We start from the raw sequence: 26,982 nt of genomic DNA on the forward strand, positions 1-26,982 counted from the left end.
TAGTCAGCCAGGAGCCTTTTAGAAGTTTTGGACTACAAACTCCATCATTCAGCGCTGCCATACTGTGGATGATGGGGATTGTAGTCAAAAATACCTGTAATTTGGTTCAACGGTTTGCAGCTTTTATTTCGCTCCGCATTATTGTTTTCCATGGGGACTTTTCTCTTTTTTTTCAGCGCAACAAAATATTTGATAGGAAGTTGAGGTGGGGGAGAAACATCTGGAAGACACCAGGCCAGGGGGGGAGGCTGCTTTAGTCATACCTGACCAACTACAACAAAAAAGGCATTCCCAGTGTCTGTCGTGGGCATTTCTGGCAAAACAACTCCGGTTCAAGTAAGAGAGACACAAAGGAAGTCAGGGACCCTGCGAGAGCACTTTGTATTTTTCTAAGATTAATAAACTAGAATAATTTATTTGACAAAAACACAGAAAACGTCACGGATACAGTGGAGGAAGCCAAGGTGTTTTCCTACCCCCCCCTTAAAGAACAGTACAAAGGAACCACGTTACAAAACGGACCGCCTGGTTTGCTAAGCTAGAGTTTGCAAAGGGCTCCCTTCGCCCTGGATGTGTTCAGCCTTCCTCCCCCTCTCTCCCAGGGAAAGGGGCAGCCGTAACTGTGCTCTGCTTGCCTCTCAAACCCCCAAACACGCGCTTAATAGCAGGGGCCTGAGACCCAAAATGCTTCTGGCAAACGTGGAAGTTGCAAAAAGTCAACACAGCAACGTAAAACACAACCGCGGATGGGACTGAACACAAAATCTGGGCAGGTGCAGTTGTTGCTGCTTTTGTAGAAGGCTTGGGAAGGGGGACAGAGGAGTCATCTAGTCCAACCCCCTCGCTATGCAGGAATATTTATTGGGGGTATTTAATAGAGTGCTTTTCGCGAGAAGAAAAGAAAGCCATCGGAAAGTGGCTTTGTGAAAGCTCCCCCTCCACTTTCTTGAGATGGCCTCTCTTGCCTAAGACTGACGCTAAAGGGAACCCCATTAACTGGCAACTTGGTTCTATTTCACTCCACACTTCAGTGGCACGATTCTGCCTATCAAACTGTTTCTAAAAGCACAGAAGCAGGAAGGACCTGATTTTTTGCCTCTTGGTCAGCGGGCAACCTCACTGAGCATTCAGCAGCCAGGTTGTTCACCGGAGGAAGACGGTTTGAGCATACTGCATTCTACATATTATTATGTGTTTTGTGCATTTCTCTTGTGTTTTTTACGTTGCGAACTGCCTTGAGATCTTCCGATGAAGGGTGGCGTGCAAATTTAATAACTAATACATATATGGCCAATGGTTTCTACCAATTTCTCCTATTCTAGTAATAGTAACTATGACTGCAATGATAATATCTGTTCTGCGTGCAAAACTGAAATCCACAGCCCTTGTAAACTGGGAACGAGGAGTACATGGAGCTTTTCCAGGTGGCTGATTTCTGCAAGTGTTTGAGGCACACAGACGCTGCTTCGGTGCAGCTGAGCCAAAACACCTCGGAAGACATTTTTGCAAAGAAAATAGATTCCGGTTTCCCCTTCAGCTCCTCGGGGAAAGAAGGCTGCTTTGCAGAACGGTCTCCAAATCTTCCCCAGCATAGCAGGGTTGGGCTAGATGGCTTTTGAGGGGCCCTGCCAACTCTGCAATGCTATGATTCATCCCCTGGAGAAATTCAGGGAACCGGTCCCCAGTCCTCTGCTGACAAATGGCAGCGGAAGAGGCTCTACATGCCAGATTAGTAAAAGCACATCATTCTTTGGGATAGACAAAAATCTTGCCTGCCATCCTTTCGTTGACAGCAGACCTCCTTCCTGACGCTTCTGGGTCATTTGGAGAAAGCCTTGCTGCTCCCCCTCTTCCTTTTTTTATTTTTTAAAGTATTTTCCAGTACAGTGGTACCTCTGGATACGAACGGGATCTGTTCCGGAGCCCCGTTCACATCCTGAAGTAAACGTAAGATGTGTGTGCATGGGTTGCGTTTCGCCGCTTCCGTCATGTGTGTGACGTCATTTTGAGCGTCTGTGCATGCGGCGAAACCTGAAAGTAACGCGCTCCGTTACTTCCGGGTCGCCACGGAGCGCAACCCGAAAATATTCACCCCGAAGCTACTTCAACCCGAGGTATAACTGCATTCAATACACACAGCATACTTTTCCATCATGCAATATTTACATACTTCCCAACCCAAGACGCCCAAAAGGCATTCTAGAATTAACTTGTTTTGCTGCATATCAAATAATTTATCCACCCTATTTTTTCCTCTTTCATGTCTTCACTCACTGTTGCTCATAAAGTTGCCCTAACTTGAAATTTTGGTGTAGTATCCCCTCACCACCTGGCAAATAGAAGGAGAAGAAATGGAGGCAGTGAGAGATTTTACTTTCTTGGGCTCCATGATCACTGCAGATGGTGACAGCAGTCACGAAATTAAAAGATGCCTGTGTCTTGGGAGAAAAGCGATGACAAACCTAGACAACATCTTAAAAAGCAGAGACATCACCTTGCCAACAAAGGTCCGTATAGTTAAAGCCCTGAGTGCTCACTGGACGGACAGATCCTGAAGCTGAGGCTCCAAGACTTTGGCCACCTCATGAGAAGAGAAGACTCCCTGGAAAAGACCCTGATGTTGGGAAAGATGGAGGGCACAAGGAGAAGGGGATGACAGAGGAGGAGATGGTGGGACAGTGTTCTCGAAGCTACCAACATGAGTTTGACCAAACTGGGGGAGGCAGTGGAAGACAGGAGTGCCTGGCGTGCTCTGGTCCAGGGGGTCACGAAGAGGCGGACACAACTAAACGACTAAACAACAAATCTTTTTAAATGCCCCCCTGAAGCTTTCCCACTTGCCCCTTATCTGCCTGCCGCCTTGGTTCCTTATTTTGGGCTGTCGTTTGCTAGTTCTGCAAATTCTATCAGCTCATGCAGCCATTGTTCATTTCCTGCAATTCCTCTTTCTTCCCAGTTCTAGCATCAACCAGCTGCTCCTCTTCTCCCATAGGGTGAAAAGGGCTGTAGCAAAAGAGCCTAACTCCTTTGCATGCAAGTGTTCCCAAGGCTCCGTCCCCAAAGGCCTCTCCCACCAAGGGGCCAGGCACTGGGATCCTTTGCCCAAGTCCCTGAGAGACCAGCTGGACAAATATCACACCTGAGAGAAGTCTTAGGTCCCTGTATCTTTAATGGTTTTGAATTATGGTGCTGAAGGGGACTCTTGAAAATCCCATGGACTGCAAGAAGATCAAACCGATCCATTCTGAAGGAAATCAGCCCTGAGTGCTCACTGGAAGGACAGATCCTGAAGCTGAGGCTCCAAGACTTTGGCCACCTCATGAGAAGAGAAGACTCTCTGGAAAAGACCCCGATGTTGGGAAAGATGGAGGGCACAAGGAGAAGGGGACGACAGAGGACGAGATGGTGGGACAGTGTTCTCGAAGCTACCAACATGAGTTTGACCAAACTGGGGGAGGCAGTGGAAGACAGGAGTGCCTGGCGTGCTCTGGTCCAGGGGGTCACGAAGAGTCGGGCATGACTAAACGACTAAAGAACAAGAATCTTTAATGGGGGGGGGGGAGGCTCAGGCCGAATTTGGCCCATGACGCCTTTCCCCTTGGCCCATGAGGCTGTTTTGGCCAGACCAGACACGCCTGACCCTACACCTGACGCTGATTTATGGCATCAGGTGTGAGGCAGGTAAAACGCACAGCGTGAGGGGATTCGCAGGTGAGAGAGGGAGGGAGACTTCTTTCTGAAATCCAGGCGAGCTGCTGCCAGGGTGCTGTTATTAAATTTCATCTGCAGAGCCCATCTCTGAAGATTTATTATTAAATTTATTAAGTTTCACCTGTCAAGCTCAGGGAGGTTCACAGCTTAAAGAGACAGCATTCCTGGCAGGAAATTTTGCCTGTTCGAGAGAGAGAGAGACAGCCTGTCTGTGATCATGGCACCAACCTCACAGGTGTCCTTCTGACCGCGCCAACCTGCAGAAACCGGCAATGCTACCGGTGCCTGTTCCACACTGGTAAGAAATCAACATTTTAATGTGACGGCTCCCATACACTTTGGAACTCCCTGCTCATTGATACCGTCCTATTTTCGGTGCCTGCCCAAACCATTCTTATTTATAGACAAGCCTGTCCGGACAGGTGGAACGTCAATGCATGTTTTAGTATGTTCTCAGTTTATTACATACTTTCTCTTTCAAAATATCAAAGAGATTCTTTTACTGGTAATTTTATCGCTTCGTTCTCTTTGTAAACAACTTTCAGGTTTGTTTGTTTGAACAATCAAGCTGTATATATTTTATGGAATTAATAAGATAACAAATGCATAGTCCTTGCTCACTGAAATCACATTGTGTGAAGAAAGAGACCCCTCACCCTGCCTGGCGATGGAAACAGGAGTGGCAGGTTTTGCTCTCCAGTCCAGATTGGCTTCTCGGAGCCGAATGTAGCAAATCACGGCATTCAAACCCAGGGCAGTAACTCCCGGGAGCTGCAGCCGCCCCAAAGCACAACCTTTTCAGGGGCTGGAATAATCGGAGCAACTTCACTGAACATCTTTTGCACGTTCCCTTCCAGCTCTGCGATTCTATGAAGCTAAAGCGTCTAGAACATGCAATACGGGTTTGGAAGGGAGAATTCTCCAATTCTGCAAAACCGGACTGCTGCCTTTGTTCACCCCTCATCTCAATTCCATCAACTTGTGCATCTTTTTCTATCTTGTTCCATTTATCTAGAGACGATGGGGAATGAGCCTGCCGATAAACTCCCTCACTGAGTCGTAGCCCCTCCTTGGACCTGGGACAGCTCAGTGGGTGGAGCATGAGACTCTTGAACTCAGGGCCCCACATTGGGTAAAAGATTCCAGCATTGCAGGGGGGTTGGACTAGATGACCCACAGGGCCCCTTCCAACTCTACAATTCTAATATTCTAAGCATCTCATAAAGGCCCTTGGGGCAAGAGATGGAAAACCTGGGAAGACAGCACAGCACTCGACTGGATCTGACCCAAAGACCACGGCGGCCAGCTCCAGGCACGTCGCCTCCTGGCTTAACAGCCGACAGGCCTCCAAAATCGCCTTGGGAACTGTCAGGGCGAGAGGCGCCCATTGCCGCATCTTGTGGCAGGGGGTTCCGCAGGTGAACGGAGCGAGGTGCGAAGCAGCAGGGCCCTCGAGCCATGGAGCCCCCAGCAGAAAGCAGAGCACAGTTACCAAGCAAGGCCGCTGCTCCTTCCTGGGCAAACAACGACAACGACAGAAAACACGCACACACAGGCCCCCCCCCTCCAGCGTGGCTCACAGGGGGGTGGGCATTCGCCCTCCTTGGAGGCCGCCAGAAAAATCTGTGGCTCGCAGAGCGGGTGGGAAAAGAACCCAAGGCTCTTGCAAGCTCCCCGACTCACCCCACAGGTTCCTGGTCAGTGTTTTAAAAAACAAAGGAACTCGACCCCCACCCCAAACCCGGAAAAAAGAAAGAAACCTTTATACAAAAGATAAGAAGCCTAGTGCTCAGGTGTCAGGACTTGGAAACGGAGAGAGAGACCCACGGGGAGGAGATCCAGTTTATCTGTCGTTCAGCTGCGGGGAGCTCATCCCGTCGTCATCCTCCTCCTTCTCGTCTTTCACCCCCTTCAGCCTCTGGCGGGCAAAGTCCTCAAAAACGATGTCGTCGTCACTAGTGGAAGAGAAAAAGTGAGAGGGAAAATGGGCCAAGAGCCAGAAAAAGATGGGGGCATGGGGCTAGGACTAGGCAGGTACCTCTGGGGCAGTTGCAGAAGCGCAGAAATGTAGAGGTGGAAGCGATACCCGGGCGAGATCACTAAGCAAGAAGTGAAAATGGGCAGAGGGGCGCCCTCTTGGTTGTTCCACTGTGCTCAGAAGAGGGGAGAATGGCAGCCCGGGAGAGGGCCTTCTCTGGGGGTGGCCCCTAATATTAATTTATTTTCTCCGTTGCATTCTCTTTCATTCCGTGCTTTTGGCTTTAAACAATTCACAAGTTGCCGGGCACTTGCTGACATTTGTACACCGCGTTAGAGACATATTTTGTAGAAATCTACGTAAACGTGCAGTAAAAATAACGATAATCATAATGAATTGCAAGCAAGTTGTGGGCAACAACAGAGTTCCTCCAAAAAAGGCTAAATCCAGAGGAACTGGGGGGAAATATGGGCGTTTTGATGACAAGAATATATTGGGGGCCCTGCAGACCCCTGAGTGCAGGAGGAGTCCACATCCCATAATAACCCCCATCTGGAGGCACCCAGAGAGAGACTGGGAAATGTGATATTAAATTGTGGTCTTCCTCTCCTCCTTTCCCATTGAGAAACTTTCTTTGTTTCCTTATGAAACTTTTAGCAAACTTTTGTGCATCCCGATAAGAATTTGGCTGGGCTGTTCTATGATGTCTCCTGAATTGGGCGGCGGGGGGGGGGGAGAGATTATTTGCCCCAACCCCCAAATTTCTGTCCTACCAGAAACCTGAGCAAGCGAAGTCAAGCTGCAAGATCTAACCGATGCTTCGCCTCTGCTCAAACAGGTGCTGCATGTTTTCGGTTTGTTTCCGAAACCTGCAAAGCCTGTTGGATCAAAGGTGAAAAATCAGGGGCGAAAGCGACAATGGTGCGTGGCCTGTGGCCCCAGGCGCAGAGCTTCTCTCAGGCCGCTTTCCGCTCAGAAGCAGCAAGCCTGGGCACAGCCCAAGAATTGTAGCGGTGGAAGGGACTTCCCCAGGTCATCTAGCCCAACCCGATTACAGGGCAGGACTCGCCCTGCCCAAGGGAACACAGAAGCAACCGCTGAGCAAAGGCAGAGATTAGGAGAGCTCTTACTGTGTTTTTCCTGCTCCGTGGGACATGCAGAAGAGGCGATGGTTGGGAACATGCAAAGGGGGAGGGAGGGAAGAGAAGAAAAAAATGCAGATTTCGTGTTACATGCAAGAGCGTTACAAGGAAGCTGCCGCAGACCTTTCCATGGAAGATGGCAAGTTAGTCGGTTAGTGAGTGGCATGCGGAGGAATTGAGGTGACTCCCTATCGAGCTACATGCAGATGATGGAGAGACATGCAAAGGATTCAGGATTCCCCATGCGGACGGTCCCCCCCATTGTCCTCCCCCCACAGTGAGTCCGGCTTACTTCGTATCAAGCTCTATGAGATTTGTGTCAATCGGAGCTTCATTTTCTGGAACTGAACAAACGGAATCGGGGCAAACGGTTAGTTTTATCGAGCACCAGAAGTCAGCCATGATTTCCCCAACATCATCATCATCATCATCATCATCATCATTATTATTTTGAATTTATATACCGCCCCATACCAAAAGGTGTCAGGGCGGTTCACATAAAAGGATCATAGTACAGTCATACCTTGGCTTACAGACGCTTCAGGTTGCGTTTCTTTGGGTTACGGACTCGCCAAAACCTGAAGCACTGGAACGGATTACTTCTGGGTTTCGGCGGTCGCGCATGTGCAGAAGCACTAAATCGCACTTTGTGCATGCACAGAAGTGCCAGATCGCAACCCACGCATGTGCAGGCGCGGCGCTGTGGGTTGTGAATGCTGCAGGTTGCGAACGTGCCTCCTGCACGGATCATGTTCACAACCCAAGCATCCACTGCATATGCCATATTTTCCTGTGTATAACACCCCCTCGTATTTTTGGGGACCGCAACAAATAATTTTTTGGGGGGAGGCCAAAATTGTTGAGCTTTTTTAGAGGGGGGGGACCAGCGCCAATCACTCTACAGACTGGCCCAATAAACTTAACAACGCCTTGTGACTGCCATAAATCAACGTCCAATTGCCACAGCCACAGCCGATCGTCATCAGGCCTTGCTGCAGCAGCAAATCACACGCCCCCGCCCCCCCCCGCTATGTGTGTACAAGATGACCCGCAATTTTGGTCTATTATTCCTAAGGAAAAAGTATCGTCTTATACATGGAAAAATACGGTGGGTGGGTGTGGGTGTGTACACACACACATACACACTGATCAGGTCAACCAAAGGCCTGGTTAAAAAGGAACATTTTTGCCTGGAGCCTAAAGGTGTACAACGAAGGCGCCAGGCGAACTTCATTCCACAGACGGGGAACCACTGCAGGAAAAAAATTAATCCTCTCACACGACTTCTACTTTGTTGTGTGTTGGGCAGCAGGTGTCATTAAAACCAAGTGCACAACGGCAAGGCTGATGCAGGGAAAGAATTTAAACCTATGGCACAGGGGTCAGCTAACTTTTTCAGCAGGGGGCCGGTCCACTGTCCCTCAGACCTTGTGGGGGGCCGGAATATATTTTGGAAAAAAGCATGAATTCCAATGCCCCACAAATAACCCAGAGATGCATTTAAAATAAAAAGACACATTCTACTCATGTAAAAACATGCTGATTCCCGGACCGTCTGTGGGCCAGATTTAGGAGGAGATTGGGCCCGTTCCGGCCCCTGGGCCTTAGTTTGCCTACCCATGCTTTGGCACCTTGGACAGCAGAAATCAGAGGGCAAAGCCATCGGTGGCCAGGCTGCTCTTCAACGGCCCGGGAAGCAACTGTGGGCAGTGGTGCCTAGTGGGAAGGACTTTTGGTGCCATGTCCCTCCCTGTGCAAAAACTCACCCCGCCCTTGGTGAAGGCGGCAGCGGCAAGGGGGCACACTGCACCATGGTCCCCGCCCCCACCCCCAGGAGCTGCATTGAGCAGAATCACGAGGACTTGGCTTCCACACAGCCCCCCAGAGGTACAGATCGGTGTTATGGGGTCTCGGCGGCCACTCCCAGTCACCAGTCTCACTGCCGCATTCTGGATTAGTTGCAGTTTCCGGGTCACCTTCAAAGGTAGCCCCACATAGAGTGCATTGCAGTAGTTCAAGCGGGAGATAACCAGAGCATGCACCACTCTGGCGAGACAGTCTGCGGGCAGATAGGGTCTCTTCTTTCTGACTTCGTTCTTTTTTAGACTAAGCAGTTGTCTTTCCTTACTTTACTGTAGAAAGAGGCTTTGTAATGGGCTGGTATTTTTGCATATCTATGAATAAATATCAATTTATTTATTTTTAAATGGTGCCTCAAGCCAGTTACTGACATCTCACACCTGCATCTATGCCACATTTCTGCATCTGCCCACTGCTGCTATTGCACACATTTATTTATCAATAAATAAAAATACGTGTAATCAGGAAGTTGATGGTAGTTCAAAGCATTATCTGGCTGGTGCTGCATTCATCTAGCAGAGTTTCCCAAACTTGGTTCTCCAGCTGTTCTTGGACCACAACCCCCATCATTCCTAACCACTGGTCCTGCTAGCTAGGAATGATGGGAGTTGTAGTCCAACAATAGTTGGAGACCCAAGCCTGTGAAACCAGCTCGTTCTACCGTTTGGAAGAACTCAGCCCTTTGGTGTGGCAAGACCTAAACGTTGGACCTCCCTGCTGGTTGACATTGGGAAGGTTGCTCTGGGGCACATGCCCCCTTGATGCGCAAGCTCCCTCCTAACAACCACGCTGCCGTAGAACAAGTTCGGGCTTCCAGCCTCACGGCTGAAACTGGGTCCTTCCAAAGCGAGATGCTCCCAAGTGTGGAATGTAATCCACTGGGAGCAGTCAAATACAACATTCCTTGTTTTCCTAGAGTGGACATGCAAGGGGATGTCAAAACTTCCTGTTCCTCCTGGGCTTGAGCATCCCCTTTTCTTGCATGTGACTAGAGGCGGACGTGACCTTATCTGTCCAGGTAACAAAAGGCCGAGTCACGCAACACTCTCTCCTTTGTTCACTTCCTTCTTTGTTGGACTAGCTTTTTAGCAAGGAGTGCTCTGCTAGCTAGCGGAAGCACTGGGATTCCCCCCCCCCCATATGGGGTAGATCCACATGTAGATAGAGTCATACCTCGGGTTACAGACGGTTCAGGTTGCGTTCAGGTTATGGACTGCTGAAACCCGGAAGTACTGGAATGGGTTACTCCCGTGTTTCGGCGATCGCGCATGTGCAGAAGCGTGAATTGCTCAACCCACGCAGACGCACAGATGCGGGTTGCGAATGCACATCCCGCACGGATCACGTTCACGACCCAAGCATCCACTGTATTTGTAACGAAGCCTGCCTTCAGGAATCCAACTGTGAACTGATGTGAGTAAACTTCTTTTATTGACTTTAAATAAGATTGTCGTGTCTTTATTCTTTTATGACAGATTCAAGGGAACTTACCAGGAATGTACAATTCAATCTGAGACAGACTGTAATTGTATAATAGCGAGAGGCCCACACGAGCCTGCAACCAGCTATCTGCTGTGCATGTAAAAAGGGGGAATGTAAAACACTGCTGAGTTATAGAACTTGCTAGCGCCAGTTAGGAAGGATATTAATAAACAATATATCCTCTCCTGCCACCCTGAACGTTCCCACACCAGCGAGACCCCCGCCAAGCAAAGCCCCCTTGCGGAGTGGGGTGGAGGCAGACACTCAACTCACCGTCCCGTTGCAGAGGTTCCTCCTTGGGTTTGGGGTGCATGAGGGTGAATGGCAGCTCCACAGCCACGTCGCTGGAAAGAGAGACAAGAGAGTGAGCAGGAGCCCCAAGGAGCGCCCCAAAACAGTCCGAGTTAGTTTGCTCGGGCTCTAGCGAAGCCTTCTGCAGCCTGCAGCACCCCCCCCCAGATGTTTGGGACCACGACTGAATGGCTGTGAGGGGCTTGAAAAAGGAGGAGGGGGACTGCTTTGTGGGATGGGGGGGGTTGCAGTTCCAAAAGTCAATACAGTGGTACCCTGGTTCTCAAACACCTTGGTACTCAAACAAATTGGAACCCAAACACTGCAAAACCCAGAAGTTAAGTGTTCCGGTTTGCAAACCTTTTTTGGAATCCGAACATGCTCCGTTTTGAGTGGTACGCTGAGGTCTGCCTGTTTTTGCTATTTATTTTGCATTTTTGCGGCTTTTTTTGTTTCGTCTTTGTGACTGTGTGGAACCCAGTTCAGCTACTGATTGATTGATTGATTGTGTGACTGCAGTACATGGTTGATTGCTTTCATTTTGTGGATCAATGGTCTCGTTAGATAGTAAAATCCATGTTATATTGCTGTTTTAGGGGTTGTTTTTAAAAGTCTGGAACGGATTAATCCGTTTTGCATTACTTTCTATGGGAAAGCACGCCTTGGTTTTGGAACAATTTGGTTTTGGAACGGATTAAGTTTGAGAACCAAGGTACCACTGTAACTTGATTGTTTGGTATGGCGGCACCTGCACTTTGGAACTCCCTGCCTGTTGACGTTAGGAAGGAACTTTGCGGTGCCCTTATCAGCACCTGCTAAAAGCTTTTGTTTGGGCAAGCCTACCCAGATGTCTAGAACATTGAGTTTGAATGCATTATTAGTCTATTGCTAAATTTTTGGAAGTCTTAAACTATTGCTGTCAATTTTTTCTTCTAGATGACTTTTCTCGTTGCGTTGTGTGAAGAAGTACTTTCTTTTATCCATCCTGAACCACAGAATCATAGAATTGTAAGGGGGTCCCCAATGGTCATCTAGTCCAACCCCCTGCAATGCAGGAATATGCAGCTGTCCCATGCAGGGATCGAACCTGCAACCTAGGCAATATCAGCACCACGCTCTAACCACCTGAGCTAAGCCTGTCCAGACACATGGACATCACAGGCTTTTTATTTCTTTTTAGCTAGAGTTGATTTTTGAAATCGCCTTTCGAATATTTTTAAACACCGGTGTGTAACTGTGTGCGGGGTTGTAATCCACGATTTAAATGTTTTACGCTGTGCTTTTGCCTTGAAGTCTTCTTACGGTTGAGGGATATATAAAAGGCATTAATAAATAAATGGTGATCATCATGCAACTGGTCCCGTCCAACTCTACAACTTCCATGATTCTGCAAATTCAGTTCCAATGGAGTACAAGTGTAAAGTTATTGCCCAAGACAGGAAAATAATGGGCTGGCTCTTCTCTGCCAGCAGGAGGCGGCATTGAGCTAAATCTCTCTTTCTGCATGGATCTGAGATCAAGATGCACCCAGCTGATCAGAGGGAGCTGCTTTTGGGGATGCATCTTCTTGGGACTTGAGCCCTTAACTCGCTGCAGCATCTCAGTTTTATTCTGCCTGCTGTCCTGGATGAATCAGGGTGGCTGAGAGAGGATGCTGAGCCCCTGGAACGGGAGGAACCTCTCAAAAGCGAAATCTGCCGGAGACAGCGAGGAAAAGCAAGAGGTTTGGAGCGTTTGCACCCGGAGGACCTCTGGGTGGGAGGACAAGACACGGAAACTCATGGGCGTCCAATGAAGCTGAAGGCTGGAAGATTCGGGACGGATAAATGAAAGCACTTCTTCTGCACACAGGTGATCTGCGGAACTCCCTGCCACAGGAAGCACAGTGGTGGCCGCCAACCTAGATGGCTTTAAAAGAGGACTAGACCATTTCATGGAGGGGGAGGGGAGCTATCGATGGCTACTAACTAGGACGGCCAGGCTCTTCTTCACAGCTGGAGGAAGCAAGGCTTCTGAAAACCATTTGCTGGAAACTGCAGGAGGGGAGTTTGGTCCTGGGTTCGAATCTCGCTTACGGGTTTCCCAATGGAGCATCTGGCTGGCCCCCGGGAGAGCAAGATGGGCCACAGGTGAGCCCTTTTTGTGTCCTTCTGTTCTTCATTTGGCCATCCAGAAAGAGCTCCATGAATTTGCCTGTTCCCCTTTATGTATCTAGAGAGAGTTGTGCTGGATCAGACCCAGACCCCATCTTGTTGCCAATGGTGGATAACCATATTATTATTATTATTATTATTATTATTATTATTATTATTATTAATACCCCGCCCATCTGGCCAGGTTGCCCCAGCCACTCTGGGTGGCTTCCAACACATACCGTATTTTTCGCTCCATAGGACGCACCGGCCCATAGGACGCATCAAGTTTTTTTGGGGGGAAATAAAGGGAAAAAAATTTATTTCCCCCCCAGGCGCTTGTGGTGCCGGCAGCGGGGAGAAGCGCTCTTCTCCCCGCAGCCCGCCTTGAGATCAGGTCCGGGGACAGCAGGAAGACGCGCTGCGCCTCCCCACTGTCCCCGGAGCTTGCGGGGCAGGCGGCGGGGTCTCCCCTCTCACTCGGCAGGCTTCAGCGAAAGCCTGCATTCGCCCTATAGGACGCACACACATTTCCCCTTCATTTTTGGAGGGGAAAAAGTGCGTCCTATAGAGCGAAAAATACGGTAAATCCTTCTGGGAAGGCTACAAGAGCCCTCGGTTGGGGATGGAAGGGAATTTTAAGCCGACTGCAAGAAAGCCAAATCTCACTGAACCTTAGGAATAACTTTCTGGTGGGGAGGGCTGTTCGACCACGGAATGGACTCCCCGGGAGGGGGTTTTTTTCCTAAAGGGGGCCTGAATGGCCATCTGCCCTGGATGCTTTAGTTGTGATTCCTCAACTGCAAGGGGTGGACTACATGGCCGCTGGGGGTCCCTTCCAACCCTATGATTCTGTGAGCTACAGGATCGTATTACGAGCTAGCACATGGCGACGGCGCAGCTGCAGGATTTGCGGAGATACCTCCAGCAGAGCCATGCGGTGGGAGGTTTTTCCCGACTCCCCTGAGAGGTGGTGGATTCTCCTTCCTTGGAGCTTTCTAAGTGCTCAGATGGCCACCTGCCATGTAGGGGCTCCCAGATTCCTCCACTGAAGGGGGTTGGACTAGAGCAGGGATCGGCAAACTAAGGCCCGCGGGCTGGATCAGGCCCAATGGCCTTCAGGATCCACCCTGTGGACTGTCCGTTCAGCAAGGTTCAGAGTTGGACATCAGAATTGGACATTTGCTGATTATACAAAGCTTCACAGCTTGCTCTCCGCTGGGTAAAGTCTGGTGTCGTGATTCATTTAAGGACTTTCAGAGACTTTCAGAGACTTCGGTTTGTTAGTTTTGATGTTTTGAATTATTCCATAAAGTTTTTCACATTGTTATTTGTTATGTACTGAGTTGAATAGGATCCAAACTGCAGCAGTCTGATTGGTCCTAGAACAATAGGATCCAAAAGGCAGCAGTCTGATTGGTCCTAGAACAATAGGATCCAAAAGGCAGCAGTCTGATTGGTCCTAGAACAATACAGCAGTATGATTGGTTGGCAGGAACCACCCAATCATGCTCCAGATAGAAGTGAATCCACAACCTGATTGGCTTACAGTAGAATTCCGGAATTAGCCAATCATGTGCAGCCCATTGTGTAAATAATGTATATAAAGCAGATACTTTGAGGGGACATTCATTCATTCCTCCTCACCACTATGAGCTGAATAAAGAGCATGAAATCACTTTGCGACTCTGAGTATATTTCATTATTGCTTCTGGCCACCGTGTTGCTTCTGATATTTCTGACTCATATTTTGCAACATGGAGGAGGAAGGAGGCTGGGCTAAGCTGGCCAAGCACCATTTTAAGTAGCCCCTCTCCAGAACCAGCCCTTTTGCATCGCTCATCTTCCCTCCTCATCTGCCGCCGCCGCCCTGGTGCTCCTATGGGCCAGAGAGCAGAGCAGACGAGCTTGCTCTGCCTACTCACGAGAAGCAGCGGCGGTGGTGGCAGCCCCTGGGAAGGTAAGCGCAGCGGCTGGGGCTGACTACTTGCCCCTGTCGCCTCTTCTTCCAGCTCCCCGCCCGCCTGCCACAGGGTCTCAGGGATAGTGGACCGGCCTGCAGCTAAAAAAATTTGCCGACCCCTGGACTAGAGAACCAGGATCTGGAGGGCACCGGGGGGGGGGGGGCTGGTCTGATGTAGCAGCTTGGAGGGGTCCAAGTGCAAAACGAAAACTTCCGATGGAGGAAGAGAAACGACGGAGATGGCAAAATAAAAAGGAGAAAAAGATGGCGAACGGAAGATGAGAAAAGTGGGAGGGGTGTTCCCCCCCAAGCATGCTGAGGGCGTTACCTGGAGGCAAGGTCTCCCAGCAGGCTGGTGTTATCAAAGGAGATGGAGAGAATCGGTTAGAGGTTGCAACAATCACAGCGGCACAGTCAAGGGGACTGGGATTCGCGTGCAAGCTCAACAACCCCACACCGTCCTGGAGCCTCCGGTTTGCGGAGCCTCGGGGCACAGATCTCCTGGTGCCGCCACCAAGACAGAGGGGATCGCCGGGGGTGGCGTGGGGCGTGACGCAAGGGGGCGGGGTTATCCAACTGGCTTGGCGGCTCATCGGCACATGGGAGCATGCAGAATTGCCAGGTCGGAATTCCCTGGTCCACCACGCAGCCGTTATTTAGATGCAAGCCCCTCAAGTTCAGTGGGGCGACCCTAGGTGGCTGTCTCTAGGGCTGCTGCCGGTGATTGTGGACTCCAGGGAAGAGGGCCCTGGAGCAGCGATTCAGAGCGCTCCCCAAATCCCTCTAAGCGGAAAGAAGGCGTTATGGCACTTGGCAGAACTGAGCAGCACTCACCCGCCGCGAGAGACCACCAGCTTCACTTTCACTTTGTAGGAGACAATGATGCCCAAGACCTCTTTGTTGGCGCCGTCTCTCAACCTGGAGGAGTGAGAGTGTGCAAAAGAGCATGGAGCCAAAGATCGTTTGCGGCTTAGGGCCCTCATATTTATGGGACTGCCTCTCCTGGTATGCCCTGCAGAGGACCTTAAGGTCCATGAATAACCATAGTTTAGAGGTCCCAGGGCCCTAAGGAAGTCAGACTATCCTCCACCAGGGCCAGGGCCTTCTCAGTGATGGCTCCGACCTGGTGGAATGCTCTGTCCCATGAGACCAGGGCCCTTCAGGATTTAACCTCCTTCCGCAGGGCCTGTAAGACAGAGCTATTCCGCCTGGCCTTTAATTTGAATTCAGCCTGATCTTTTATTTCCCTTCCCTTCCCTCCCCCTCCCCTTTTATGAAGATCACCCGCTCTGAGACCCCACAACTAATTCTCCCCTGGCCTCCTCGCTGGCCCAAGTAGGACCAATTCAGCCAGCTAGCCCTGGTGACTATCTTAATGCTTATTAGATGGATTTCCCCCAAATTGATTTCTGAAATTTGAATTTTATTGTTATTCATGTTTTTATACTGTATTTTACGCTGCTTCTACAATTAAGTGTTTTAAATTTGTTGTTAGCCACCCTGAGCCCGGTTTTCTGAACCGGGAAGGGTGGGGTATAAATAATTTTATTATTATTATTATTATTGCCATGTTCGAAACCCCTGTGTGAGTTTTGTACAACGCTCCACCGGGGTGGTCTTTTCTAACGTGTGTTTCTCAGTGCCGGATTAACAAATAGGCAGAGCAGGCAAGCAACCTGTGGGCCCCGCAGCTTTTAGGGGCCCCATGACGACGGGTTGAAATAATATTGGATATCATCTTGAAAGAAAATTGCAATCAAGCTGTGGTGGCCTGGGATTCGGACTCGGATGCTGAACCTGAGGGATCCCAGCCTGCACAGGATTCCCTGCCTCCAGAACCAGCTGAGCCAGGGCTGGGGCATGAGCCTGAAGGGTCCTCACCTGTGCTGGATCCTCAGGTGCAGGCACCAGCTGAGTCTGCTCTGGCTCCTGAGGTGATGGAGGGCCCATTGCCTGCAGGTGCTCCACTCTCAGCCCCGTCAGAGAAAGCTGAGGTTGCCTCTGGGTCCGGTAACCCTCCAGCCTCTCCTGAGCTGCAGAGGCTCAGGGTTAGAGAGGTGAGTCACCAGAGGATCGGGGCCGCACTGTGCCTCGGGGCAGATAAAAGCCGGCCAGCCCCAGTTCCAAGTTGCAGAAGCAACATTGTTGGTTGCTAGTTCCTGCCTGAGCTCCTGACCTGCCCTGGCTCCCTGCTTGCAAGCCTGTTCCTAACTTCACCCAACTCCCTGCCCTGCACCCAGCTTCAGCTACTACGGACTGCCTCCACGTTGCACCTTTGACCACGGACCAGACTTGGACCTCGCCTCACGGGTAACCCACGGGACCAGCACACAAGCTTTCAAACACAAGATCTCAAAGTAGCTGTATTACTACAAAGGAATTTCAGAAATAGACTGGAAAGAGAAGCTGCTGAATTGCAACTCATTACCAAACTTAAAACCATGGAGAGACCTGGTCTGAACAAAGACATTGGATTCTTATCTCATTATACATGACAAAGCCATTTTTCACCTTCCCACCCCTTGCTTTTTCCTGTAAGACCTATTGCAGTCATTAAGAGTCGTCAACAGGCTCCTCACAGCTATCTGCCAATCACCCATTCCCACCACCCTTCTGAGTAATACCCCTCCCCACCTTCTCACTATATAGAAGGATCTGGCAACTTCTGTTTCAGTGTATCTGAAGAAGTGTGCATGCACACGAAAGCTCATACCAAGAACTAACTTAGTTGGTCTTTAAGGTGCTACTGGAAGGAAAAAAATTTTTTGTTTTGACTATGGCAGACCAACACGGCTACCTATCTGTAACAAGCTTTCTTAGTTCAAGTTGCGATTGGGGAGAGAGCTCTTGTGCTGGGACCCTGCTCGCGGGTTTCCTGTAATGGGCATCTGGTGGGAAGAGGATGCTGGACTAGCTGGGCCACTGGCCTGATCCTGCAGCCTCTCCTTCTTAACTGCTTAACTCTGAGTGCTACACGAATACAGAAAACACCAGACTCCAACCCCCAGTTTGCTCAGCAAGGGAACCCGGCTGCCCCCTCCTTCCCCAACTGCTGGTAGGTAGGAAAAAACCTCACAGTGTGCTAGAGGCCAGGTTGGTGTCTTCGTGCTTGAGCTTTCCGTCCAGGGCAAGACCGCGCTTCTCCCGGTTGTTGGCGAGGAACGGGGTCAACGTGTAGACTTTGCAGAAGGTTGAGCTGGGAGCCACCACGTCGCTGGAGACGGGGATAAAACCACAGATAGGTAAAAGAGAACAAGGCGCGAAGCAAAATGTCTAAGGAGATTAATATACCATATTTTTTGCTCTATAAGACACACCTGGCCATAAGATGCACCTAGTTTTAGAGGAGGAGAACAAGGAAAAAAATATTCTCTCCCTCTCTGCGCAGCGCCTCTCCAGCAAAGCGAAGTCGGAACAGCAAGAGGGATTGCTGCGCATGGATCCCTCTCGCTCTCCTGGCTTCTGGGATAGCTGCGCAGCCTGCATTTGCTCCCTAAGACGCACACACATTTCCCCTTACTTTTTAGGAGGGGAAAAGTACGTCTTATAGAGCGAAAAATACGGTAACTAACAGTAGTTGTAAATGAATAGACAGACAACAAGGATTGTATAAACCGGAGGATTTATTTATTTATGGATATACTATGGACAAATATGGAAAATGAATAACAATCTACAAAATGGATGAAAATAATGCGATAAAATTATATGTGATATAGAAAGCCAGAAGGAAGGAAGGAGGGAAGTCAGCGCTTAGGAGCAAGTATAAATGTAAAATGCAACACATTATCTGTATGTGGAGTATGAAACCGGAAAACTAATAAAGATTATTTGGGGGAGGGGAGAAAGAGAACAAGGCGCAGCGGGCTCAAACCTCGACTGCACATCGCTGCAGCTGCCTGGCAGCCCAGTCACAGTAAGAGGGAACTGCAACAAAATGTTACAGCGTGCAGTGCTGTCTCCCAAGTATTCCACTTCCTTCCACTTCCCCTTCCTCAACCGTGAAGTATTCTGTTTGTCCCCCAAACGGCCAGCTGGCATTCTGCTACCACGGTGTGTGGTTAATTCCCCACTGGGCTGTGCTTTTTGGGGGCGGGAAGGGGGTCTCACTTCAAGGGTTTTTCCTAAGGTTTTTTTTTTGGGGGGGGTGTTCTTTGGTATTTCTGCAAATCTCAGAGCCCTGAAATCTTGTACCTGGATGTTGTCGTTTTGCCTACATTAGTCCTGGCACTTAGAGACCTGAGATTTTATCAGTTTATACTAGCGCTGCAACGAAGTGTTGCAGTGTGAAGTGCTCCCTTTCAGGGCGGTTCTGCACTCAATCCTTCTTTCCCAGGGGATTCTGGGAATTGTGGCTCTGTGAGGAGAACAGAGGCCCTCCAGCAACTCCCTGCGCCCCTGGCCAGCTATAGCCCTCGGGATTCATTGTGGGAAGACATGACGATTTAAAACAGTACAGTTATGCTTTCAATGCATGATGCAGATGCAGTCATTTTGCACGTGAACTTTTCCCAAATTCCCAAGACTTCCCAAATTCCCAAGATGGCATTACAAGATGGTGACCCCCAACAGCCGAGCACCCAAGTCCTCACCTCAATTCATAACAAAATCAAAGCAAGCTTGGCTTCCTCACAGTCAACCCTCTGGTGACTTTTGCCTCTCAGGCTCCAGGCCAACCTTCCCCAACCTGGTGCCCTCGAGACGCTGCTTAATCACAGCCCCTATCCTTCCTGGACATGTTGGCTGGGGCTTCTTCAGACAGTAAGCCCCTTGCGGGCAGAGTCCTGCCTGCTACACGGTGCCCACGTGGATGGAGAAAGCCAAACGACATTACTCACTCTGCTTCCTCCACTGCGACGGGGCATTTGTACTGGGCTGTGTTGAAGAGGCAGATGTCTGCGTATTGGCGAACTGCAAATGAAAGGAAAGAAAGAAAGAAAGAAAGAAAGAAAGAGAAAGAAAGAAAGAAATAGAGAGAGAGAGAGAGAGAGAGAGAGAGAGAGAGAGGGAGAGAGAGAGAGAGGACATTAGATCAGTGGTTTTGAATTTTATTGTATTATTATCTTCCTTAGTGGGGTGTGCAAACCACTGTTCAGAATAATGTTTTTAATTATTATTATTATTATTATTATTATTATTATTATTATTATTATTATTATTACAGTGATACCTTTAGTTTTGAACTTAATTCGTTCCGGAGGTCCGTTCTTAACCTGAAACAGTTCTTAACTAGAGGCGTGCTTTCGCCGGCACACGATTTCTGTTCTCATCCTCGGGCAAAGTTCACAACTAGAGGTAACTCTTTCAGGTTGGCAGAGTTTGTAACCTGAAGCATTTGTAACCTGAGTCATTTGTAACTCAAGGTACCACTGTATTATTATTAATAATAATAATAATACCCCGCCCATCTGGCTGGGTTTCCCCAGCCACTCTGGGCGGCTTCCAACAGAATATTAAAATACAATAGACTACTAAACATTAAAAGCTTCCCTAAACAGATAGTTGATTATTTCCTTGACATCTGATGGGAGGGCGTTCCACAGGGCAGGTGCCACCACCGAGAAGGCCCTCTGCCTGGTTCCCTGTAACTTCACTTCTTGCAGTGAAGGAACCGCCAGAAGGCCCTTGGAGCTGGATCTCCATGTCTGGGCTGAATGATGGGGGTGGAGACGCTCCTTCAGGTATACTGGGGCTGGAACCAAGTCACGGGGGGCAGCCCCAAAAACTCAAGCCACCTCTCCTTTGCCTGGTTGCTCCTTTGACCCACCCACAAGGTAAGTGATGCCCGAGAGGCATCCAGGCTCACCTGAGATTTTAATCTTCTTCACCGTCTTGTTGGTGTTGTTCGTCACGTGAACGTTGACGCTGATCGGCTCCCCGTGATAGTAAATCTACAGAGAACACAAGCGACAAGTCCTCAGGGAGGAGATTTTAGGAAAGGGCGCCCACAATCTGACAATTCTGGCAGATGCACCTTGCAATTCACTCTTGGAAAGAATCACATTGGGAGTTTATTTATTTAACAGATTTATAAACCGCCTCACAGCCAGAAGTTAATGAAGTTTCTTTTACTCATTTGTTTCATTTCATAAAATTTATATACCATTTGATTGCAAAAAAGTGTAGACAGACAGCCATCCAACCTCCTGATTAAAAACCTCTCTCATTTTATAAATTTATAAAACTTGTATTCTGCTATGTCATAAAAAATAGATCAAAGCAGGTTACAGCAATTAAACATAAAACCACACAATAAAAACAATTACAAAGTTATAGAAAAGCATCAGTTAACCCCTATGAAATATGTATTCTCTTTTTTAAAGAGAAATCTCTCTTTTAAAAAAAGTTTATTTTTGCATTTTCTAAGTGAAATAAAAACATAAAATCCCCTTTGACTTCCCTCGCCCTCCCCATATTATGGATCCTAATATAATGATTTCCCCCTCTGCATCTGTTTCATAGCCCTATTCTCATAAATCCTTTATCATTCCATAGTTCAAATTTTTACTACAAGTTTTCTGTCAATCCTACCAATGTGTGTAATGTCCCCCCCCCAAAAAAAATAGATTGTAAACTTTCACCATTCTTTATTTGGTGGATGACTTCTTAATTGCCTGCATAAGGCGGGTGGAACAGAAAAGTTTTCAGCAGGGATTTAAAAGTTGGCACAGAAGTTGCCTGCTGGATCTCCAGTGGCACAGAGTTCCACAGGGCTAGGCCAAAGACACTAAAGGCTCACGAACTCGGGGAATGACCAACAAGGGTGCTGCAGATGATCTCTGTGAACTAGCTGGAATATAAGGCTTCAGGCGATCTCTGCGGTGCCCTGGCCCTAAGTTGTTCAGGGCTTTCTAAATTAACACTGTTCCAGAGGGCTGAAGGAGCAACACTAAAAGTCCCGTTTTGTGTACGAACTAAGCACAGCTCCGGGGCACGCAGTTCTCCATCAGCAGCGCCCCACCTGAGAAGCGCAATTGCGGGGCCAAGGTCTGCGGGGCGAGACCGTTCCCAAGAGTCCCCTGTACTAGCAGGCATCGCAGTGCCGGATTTACGTATAAGCTAAACAAGATATAGCTTAGGGGGCCCCCAAAAAATTAAAGGAAAAAAACTCGATGTACTTTTCCAGAATATAAGATAAAAAACAAACAAACCTACATACAGCAACAGTGTTTTGTGTTGTGTAGGCTCCTGGGATGTAAGTAATGGGCCCCGCCTGCTAGCCTGCTCCCTAAAATATCACTGGTTTGCTCCTTTCTATATATAGGGTGCCTACATTCTGCTATTTATCATTATTAGTAGTTTGCATCATATATTTACTCCTATTATTATTTCATGTTATAGCAAGTTTCTAGAGACTAAGTTATGAGTCTTTGTAAACTGTGTTTCTAAGGGAACTTTTGTTATTGCCAAATTCCAATGTGTTTCCATTATTAAGTTTGTTATGAATCAGAAATCATTTTAAGTTAGAGCTTAATAATGATTTCACTATTCATATACTTCTTAATTGTATTTCACTATTAATACACTTCTTCTTAATTGTATTTCACTATTAATATACCATATTTTTCGCTCTATAAGATGCACCAGACCAAAAGCGCACCTAGTTTTTGGAGGAGGAAAACAAGAAAAAAAAATTATGAATCCCAGAAGCCAGAACAGCAAGAGGGATCTGGCTTCTGGGATAGCCTCTTGCTGTCCTGGCTTCTGGGATAGCCGCGCGAAGCCTCTCCTGGGCAGCGGGATGAAGGCTTGGGTCTCCAGCTGTTTTTGGACTACAACTTCCATCATCCCTAGCTATCAGGACCAGTGATGGGATTTGTAGTCCAAAACAGCTGGATGCTCAAGTTTGGGAGACCATTACCTTCGGTAGCTTAGGGCCTCATCAAACCTAAATCATGCCCTGGGCGAGGCCACCCCCGAGAGTCCGCCCGAAACAAGCAGGCCGCCTCCGAGTGGAGTCAGGATTTGGCCCAAACTACAACCCAATCCCGGAAGGGAAGACAGCAAGAGCCGCCCAGCGGATTCTAGAAAACGGGCACAAAATGAGGGCCTGCAAGATACCTCTTTGTCCAGGGAAGCTTCCAAGTGCAGCGGCTTGTCCGACATGAGGAACTGCCGGGTGGTCTCGGCCATCGGCTGCGGCCCCGGCCGCTCCGGCGCATACTGGACTTTGCGGATCACCAAGCGCACCGAGTTCCTGCAGGGATGCGGGAGAGCAGACATTGAGGGGTGTTGTAGGAATTTATGTATAGGTTGGGGGGGTGTTTGCCCCTGCAGCAGTTATCATGCACATGCAGCCCACTACCAAAACCAGCACAATCACTTTTGTGACTTTTGTGATTTGTCCCCCCAAAACACTTCATCACAGTTTCTTCCTATCTATTCAAAGGGCCTCTGCTGCAGAATATCAAATGTAAGAATTCACAGATCAATGTATCTATGTGCTGTGGGTTCAACCACAGAGCCTAGGACTTGCCGATCAGAAGGTCGGCGGTTCGAATCCCCGCGACTGGGTGAGCTCCCGTTGCTCAGTCCCTGCTCCTGCCAACCTAGCAGTTCAAAAGCACGTCAAAGTGCAAGTAGATAAATAGGTACCGCTCTGGTGGGAAGGTAAACGGCGTTTCCGTGTGCTGCTCTGGTTCGCCAGAAGCTGCTTAGTCCTGCTGGCCACATGATCCGGAAGCTGTACGCCGGCTCCCTTGGCCAATAAAGTGAGATGAGCGCCGCAACCCCAGAGCCGTCCACGACTGGACCTAATGGTCAGGGGTCCTTTTACCTTTGCAAAACCTGGAGAGTTGCTGCACCCACCTTTTGTGGATCTTCTCCTCCAGACTCTCTGCACAGAAAGCTTTCACTTCATAGTCAACACCGCATGCCTAAGAGGGAAGAGAAGAAAGCAGAAGCAGCGTCAAGAAAGATGGCAGATAGATGCAAGAACAGATTAAGCCAATGTATCAGTGAGATACAGAGCTGGAAGGGAACCCAAAGGACATCTAGTCCAACCCCCCCACTCCATAATGCAGAAATAGCAACTAAAGCAACCTTGGCAGATGGCGAGGAGTCGGGCCACACAAAATAAAAGGGCAGAAGCTTCGCAAGGAAGGTGCCAGGCGAGCCTCAGTGGAGAGGGTGTTCCACAATTTGGGGGCCACCACAGAGGAAGCCCTCTCCCAGGCCGCCTTTTGCCACACTTCTGAGGGCACCGGAGAAACCAAGAGGAGCACCTCTGCTCATCTTCACTTTGGAACTCCCTGCTTATTGATGTACAGTCATACCTCGTGTTGCAGACGCTATAGGTTGCACATTTCCGGGTTGTGCACCGCGCAGAACCCGGAAGTACCAGAACGGGTTACTTCCGGGTTTCGGCACTTGCACATGCGCAGAAGCGCTAAATCGCACTCTGTGCATGCGCATGCGCAGAAGCGCCGAATTGTGACCTGCACATGCGTGCGTGCAGGCACTGCGGCTTGTGGACGTGCCTCCCGCACGGATCACATTCGCAACCCGTGCGTCCACTGTACTCTTTTCGGTGTCTGCTCAAAAAATTCTTTTTCACACACGCCTACCCAGATGCTTTTGAATTATGGTGCTGGAGGAGACTCTTGAGAGTCCCATGGACTGCAAGAAGATCAAACCTCTCCAATCTGAAGGAAATCAGCCCTGAGTGCTCACTGGAAGGACAGATCCTGAAGCTGAGGCTCCAAGACTTTGGCCACCTCATGAGAAAAGAAGACTCCCTGGAAAAGACCCTGAGGTTGGGAAAGATGGAGGGCACAAGGAGAAGGGGACGACAGAGGATGAGATGGTGGGACAGTGTTCTCGAAGATACCAGCATGAGTTTGACCAGACTGCGGGAGGCAGTGGAAGACAGGAGTGCCTGGCGTGCTCTGGTCCATGGGGTCACGAAGAGTCGGACACGACTAAATGACTAAACAACAACAACCACCCAGATGCTGAGACTCTTGATGTGAATTTCAATCTGCTTCGGCATTTTAAATTGTTCTACTTTTTAAAAACATATGGTTTTAAATTCTTCTCGGTTTTACCGCTTCATCTTTTCGTAAACCGCTTTGAGGTTTGTTCCTACAACCAAGCGGTGTATAAGTACAGTGGTACCTCGGGTTAAGAACTTAATTCGTTCTGGAGGTCTGTTCTTAACCTGAAACTGTTCTTAAGCTGAGGTACCACTTTAGCTAATGAGGACTCCCGCTGCCGCTGTGCCGCTGGAGCACGATTTCTGTTCTCATCCTGAAGCAAAATTCTTAACCCGAGGTACTATTTCTGGGTTAGCGGAGTCTGTAGCCTGAAGTGTCTGTAATCCGAGGTACCACTGTGGTATGAAAAAAATAAATAATAAATCCTAAACCAGTTGTAAGTTCTGCTTCCCCTTATCTTGACCTGTTGGCCTTAGGAAAAGGCCTCAAAAAGGAAAACTGCCTTGATGATCCTTGGAACCAACACACTATTATTCTAATTATCACTATTATTCTAATAATTATTATTATTCTACCCTTTGACCAAAGTTCACAGGGCAGTATACAACATTAAAGACATACACAGCATAATAAAATCATAATAACATGCCCCCCTACATTTAATAGGTCATAGATTATTTTTAATGGCCGAAAGCCTGGGTAAAGAGGAATATTTTCACCTGGCGCCGAAAGACATGTAATGATGAACTGTACAACCCTTAAGTGGACTGAAGTACATTGCATGGCATTGAAATTAATGGCCAGCAGACGGCGCTGTTGTCAACTGTGGTCTCTTCAAAGAACACACCGAAAGAAACAAAAGCGTGCTGAGAGAGCTCCCAAAATAACGCATTAAGGCAGCTTCCCCCAACCTGGTTCATTGGACTACAACTCCCATGATCCCTGTTTGTCGAGCAAGTTTGCAGAGGCTGATGGGAGCTGAAGCCCAACACACCCGGAGGGCACCAGGTTGGGGAAAGGCAGCATGAAGAAAAGAAGGGGCCTGTGCCTTCCGCGCAGGAGCAATACGATGTCTTGAAACTGCCCCAATTCACCGGGGCTGTCGTCAGCGCCCTTTCCCCACTCCTCTCTTTATTTCATTTTCTTTCTTTCTTTACCTTTCCTGTGTCTTCGGGTCCCGGCTGCAACGTCACAGAGCAGGGAAGGTTGGGAAGGATCTGGAACGGGAAAAATGTCCCGCGTAAGGGACAGCGTCACCAGGCTGACCAACAATGCCAAAGTCTGTGTATGTATTAACATTTCATTAAGGGTCCATCTAGGGACGCGGGTGGCGCTGTGGGTTAAACCACAGAGCCTAGGACTTGCTGATCAGAAGGTTGGTGGTTCAAATCCCCGCAACGGGGTGAGCTCCCGTTGCCCGGTCCCTGCTCCTGCCAACCTAGCAGTTCGAAAGCACGTACAAGTGCAAGTAGATAAATAGGTACCACTCCGGCAGGAAGGTAAACGGCGTTTCCGTGTGCTGCTCTGGTTCGCCAGAAGCGGCTTAGTCCTGCTGGCCACATGACCCGGAAGCTGTACGCCGGCGGCTCCCTCGGCCAGTAAAGCGAGATGAGCGCCGCAACCCCAGAGTCGTCCGTGACTGGACCTAATGATTAGGGGTCCCTTTACCTTTTTAAGGGTCCATCTAGTCGAGCAGCCCGCTCTCACAGCAGCCAACCAGGTGGCTCAAAGCGAAACCCACAAGCAGGATTCGAACTCAAGAGCCCTCTCCCCTTCTATGGTTTCCAGCCATTGGCATTCAGAACCATTGCTGTCTCCGACATGGAGCCAAAGCATAGCCACCCTGGCTAGTAGCCATCATAAGATAGCCCTGTTCTCCTCCATGAATTGTCCAATCCTCTTTTAAAGTCCCCTAGGTATCTGGCCATCGCTTCTTCCAGTGGCAGAGAGTTCCACAATTTAACTCTACATACATATTTTTATTCATATGCTGCCTTTCTATATAGTTCAAAGCATGCTGCTTACATCATTGCAGCATAGTATAAGTAGTCAAAAGCAATAAATGACACAGCTCCGAAACGTGAGAAACCCTGGATCAGGGCTAAAATCCTGGGGAGTCCCTTGGCTTTCCTGCCAGCCACCTACCACTCTTTTCACTGCCTCCAGTGGCAGAGAGTTCCACAGGCTAACAATGCACCGCATACAGAAGGGCGCCCTTTTCACAGAATCCTAGAACTGTTGAGTTGGAAGAGGTCCCAGGGGTCATCTAGCCCAACCCCCTTTTACCCGTCCCGCCCAGCAGAAAGCGTGGCCCTTGGGTGGCCAGAAATTTTCTCACGTGGGCAATTTCGGGGCGAGGAAGGGGAGCAACTGGATCACCTGCTGTGAAGCTGGAGCAGCTGCCCAATTGTGAGAATTTTTTGTCGGCGAGGTGCAAACGTCGCCTGGGGTGGGGTGACTGGCGAAGGAGGGCTGGGGGGAGAGGGGA

General features: G+C 49.0%; 2 protein-coding genes across 6 annotated transcripts in view; both read right to left on the reverse strand.

Annotated features, from left to right (window-relative positions):
• Positions 1-378: 378 nt before the first annotated feature.
• Positions 379-26,982, reverse strand: part of ARRB1 (arrestin beta 1) — a 117,816-nt gene continuing 91,212 nt past the window's right edge. For 2 of the 5 annotated variants that reach the window (XM_083609992.1, XM_083609990.1), the window contains exons 6-16: positions 25,652-25,711; positions 23,368-23,435; positions 22,621-22,756; positions 20,366-20,450; positions 19,398-19,470; positions 17,636-17,773; positions 15,394-15,477; positions 14,888-14,911; positions 10,447-10,517; positions 7,124-7,175; positions 379-5,666 (exon numbers count right to left, since the gene is read on the reverse strand). In XM_083609992.1, the coding sequence (XP_083466118.1) occupies positions 5,555-5,666; positions 7,124-7,175; positions 10,447-10,517; positions 14,888-14,911; positions 15,394-15,477; positions 17,636-17,773; positions 19,398-19,470; positions 20,366-20,450; positions 22,621-22,756; positions 23,368-23,435; positions 25,652-25,711 (903 nt within the window). In that variant the 3' untranslated portion in view covers positions 379-5,554. The remainder of the gene's footprint in view (positions 5,667-7,123; positions 7,176-10,446; positions 10,518-14,887; positions 14,912-15,393; positions 15,478-17,635; positions 17,774-19,397; positions 19,471-20,365; positions 20,451-22,620; positions 22,757-23,367; positions 23,436-25,651; positions 25,712-26,982) is intronic. The other 3 variants (XM_083609993.1, XM_083609991.1, XR_014547124.1) reach the window with 2 other exon arrangements.
• The window catches only part of ATG16L2 (autophagy related 16 like 2), a 164,386-nt gene continuing 147,966 nt past the window's right edge, over positions 10,563-26,982 (reverse strand). The window contains exon 19 of the transcript XR_014547116.1: positions 10,563-11,125. The gene's annotated coding sequence lies outside the window, so the exon portion shown is untranslated. The remainder of the gene's footprint in view (positions 11,126-26,982) is intronic.

This window comes from Podarcis filfolensis (genome assembly GCF_964270895.1).
Source record: "Podarcis filfolensis genome assembly, chromosome: 4".
Lineage (NCBI taxonomy): Eukaryota > Metazoa > Chordata > Lepidosauria > Squamata > Lacertidae > Podarcis > Podarcis filfolensis.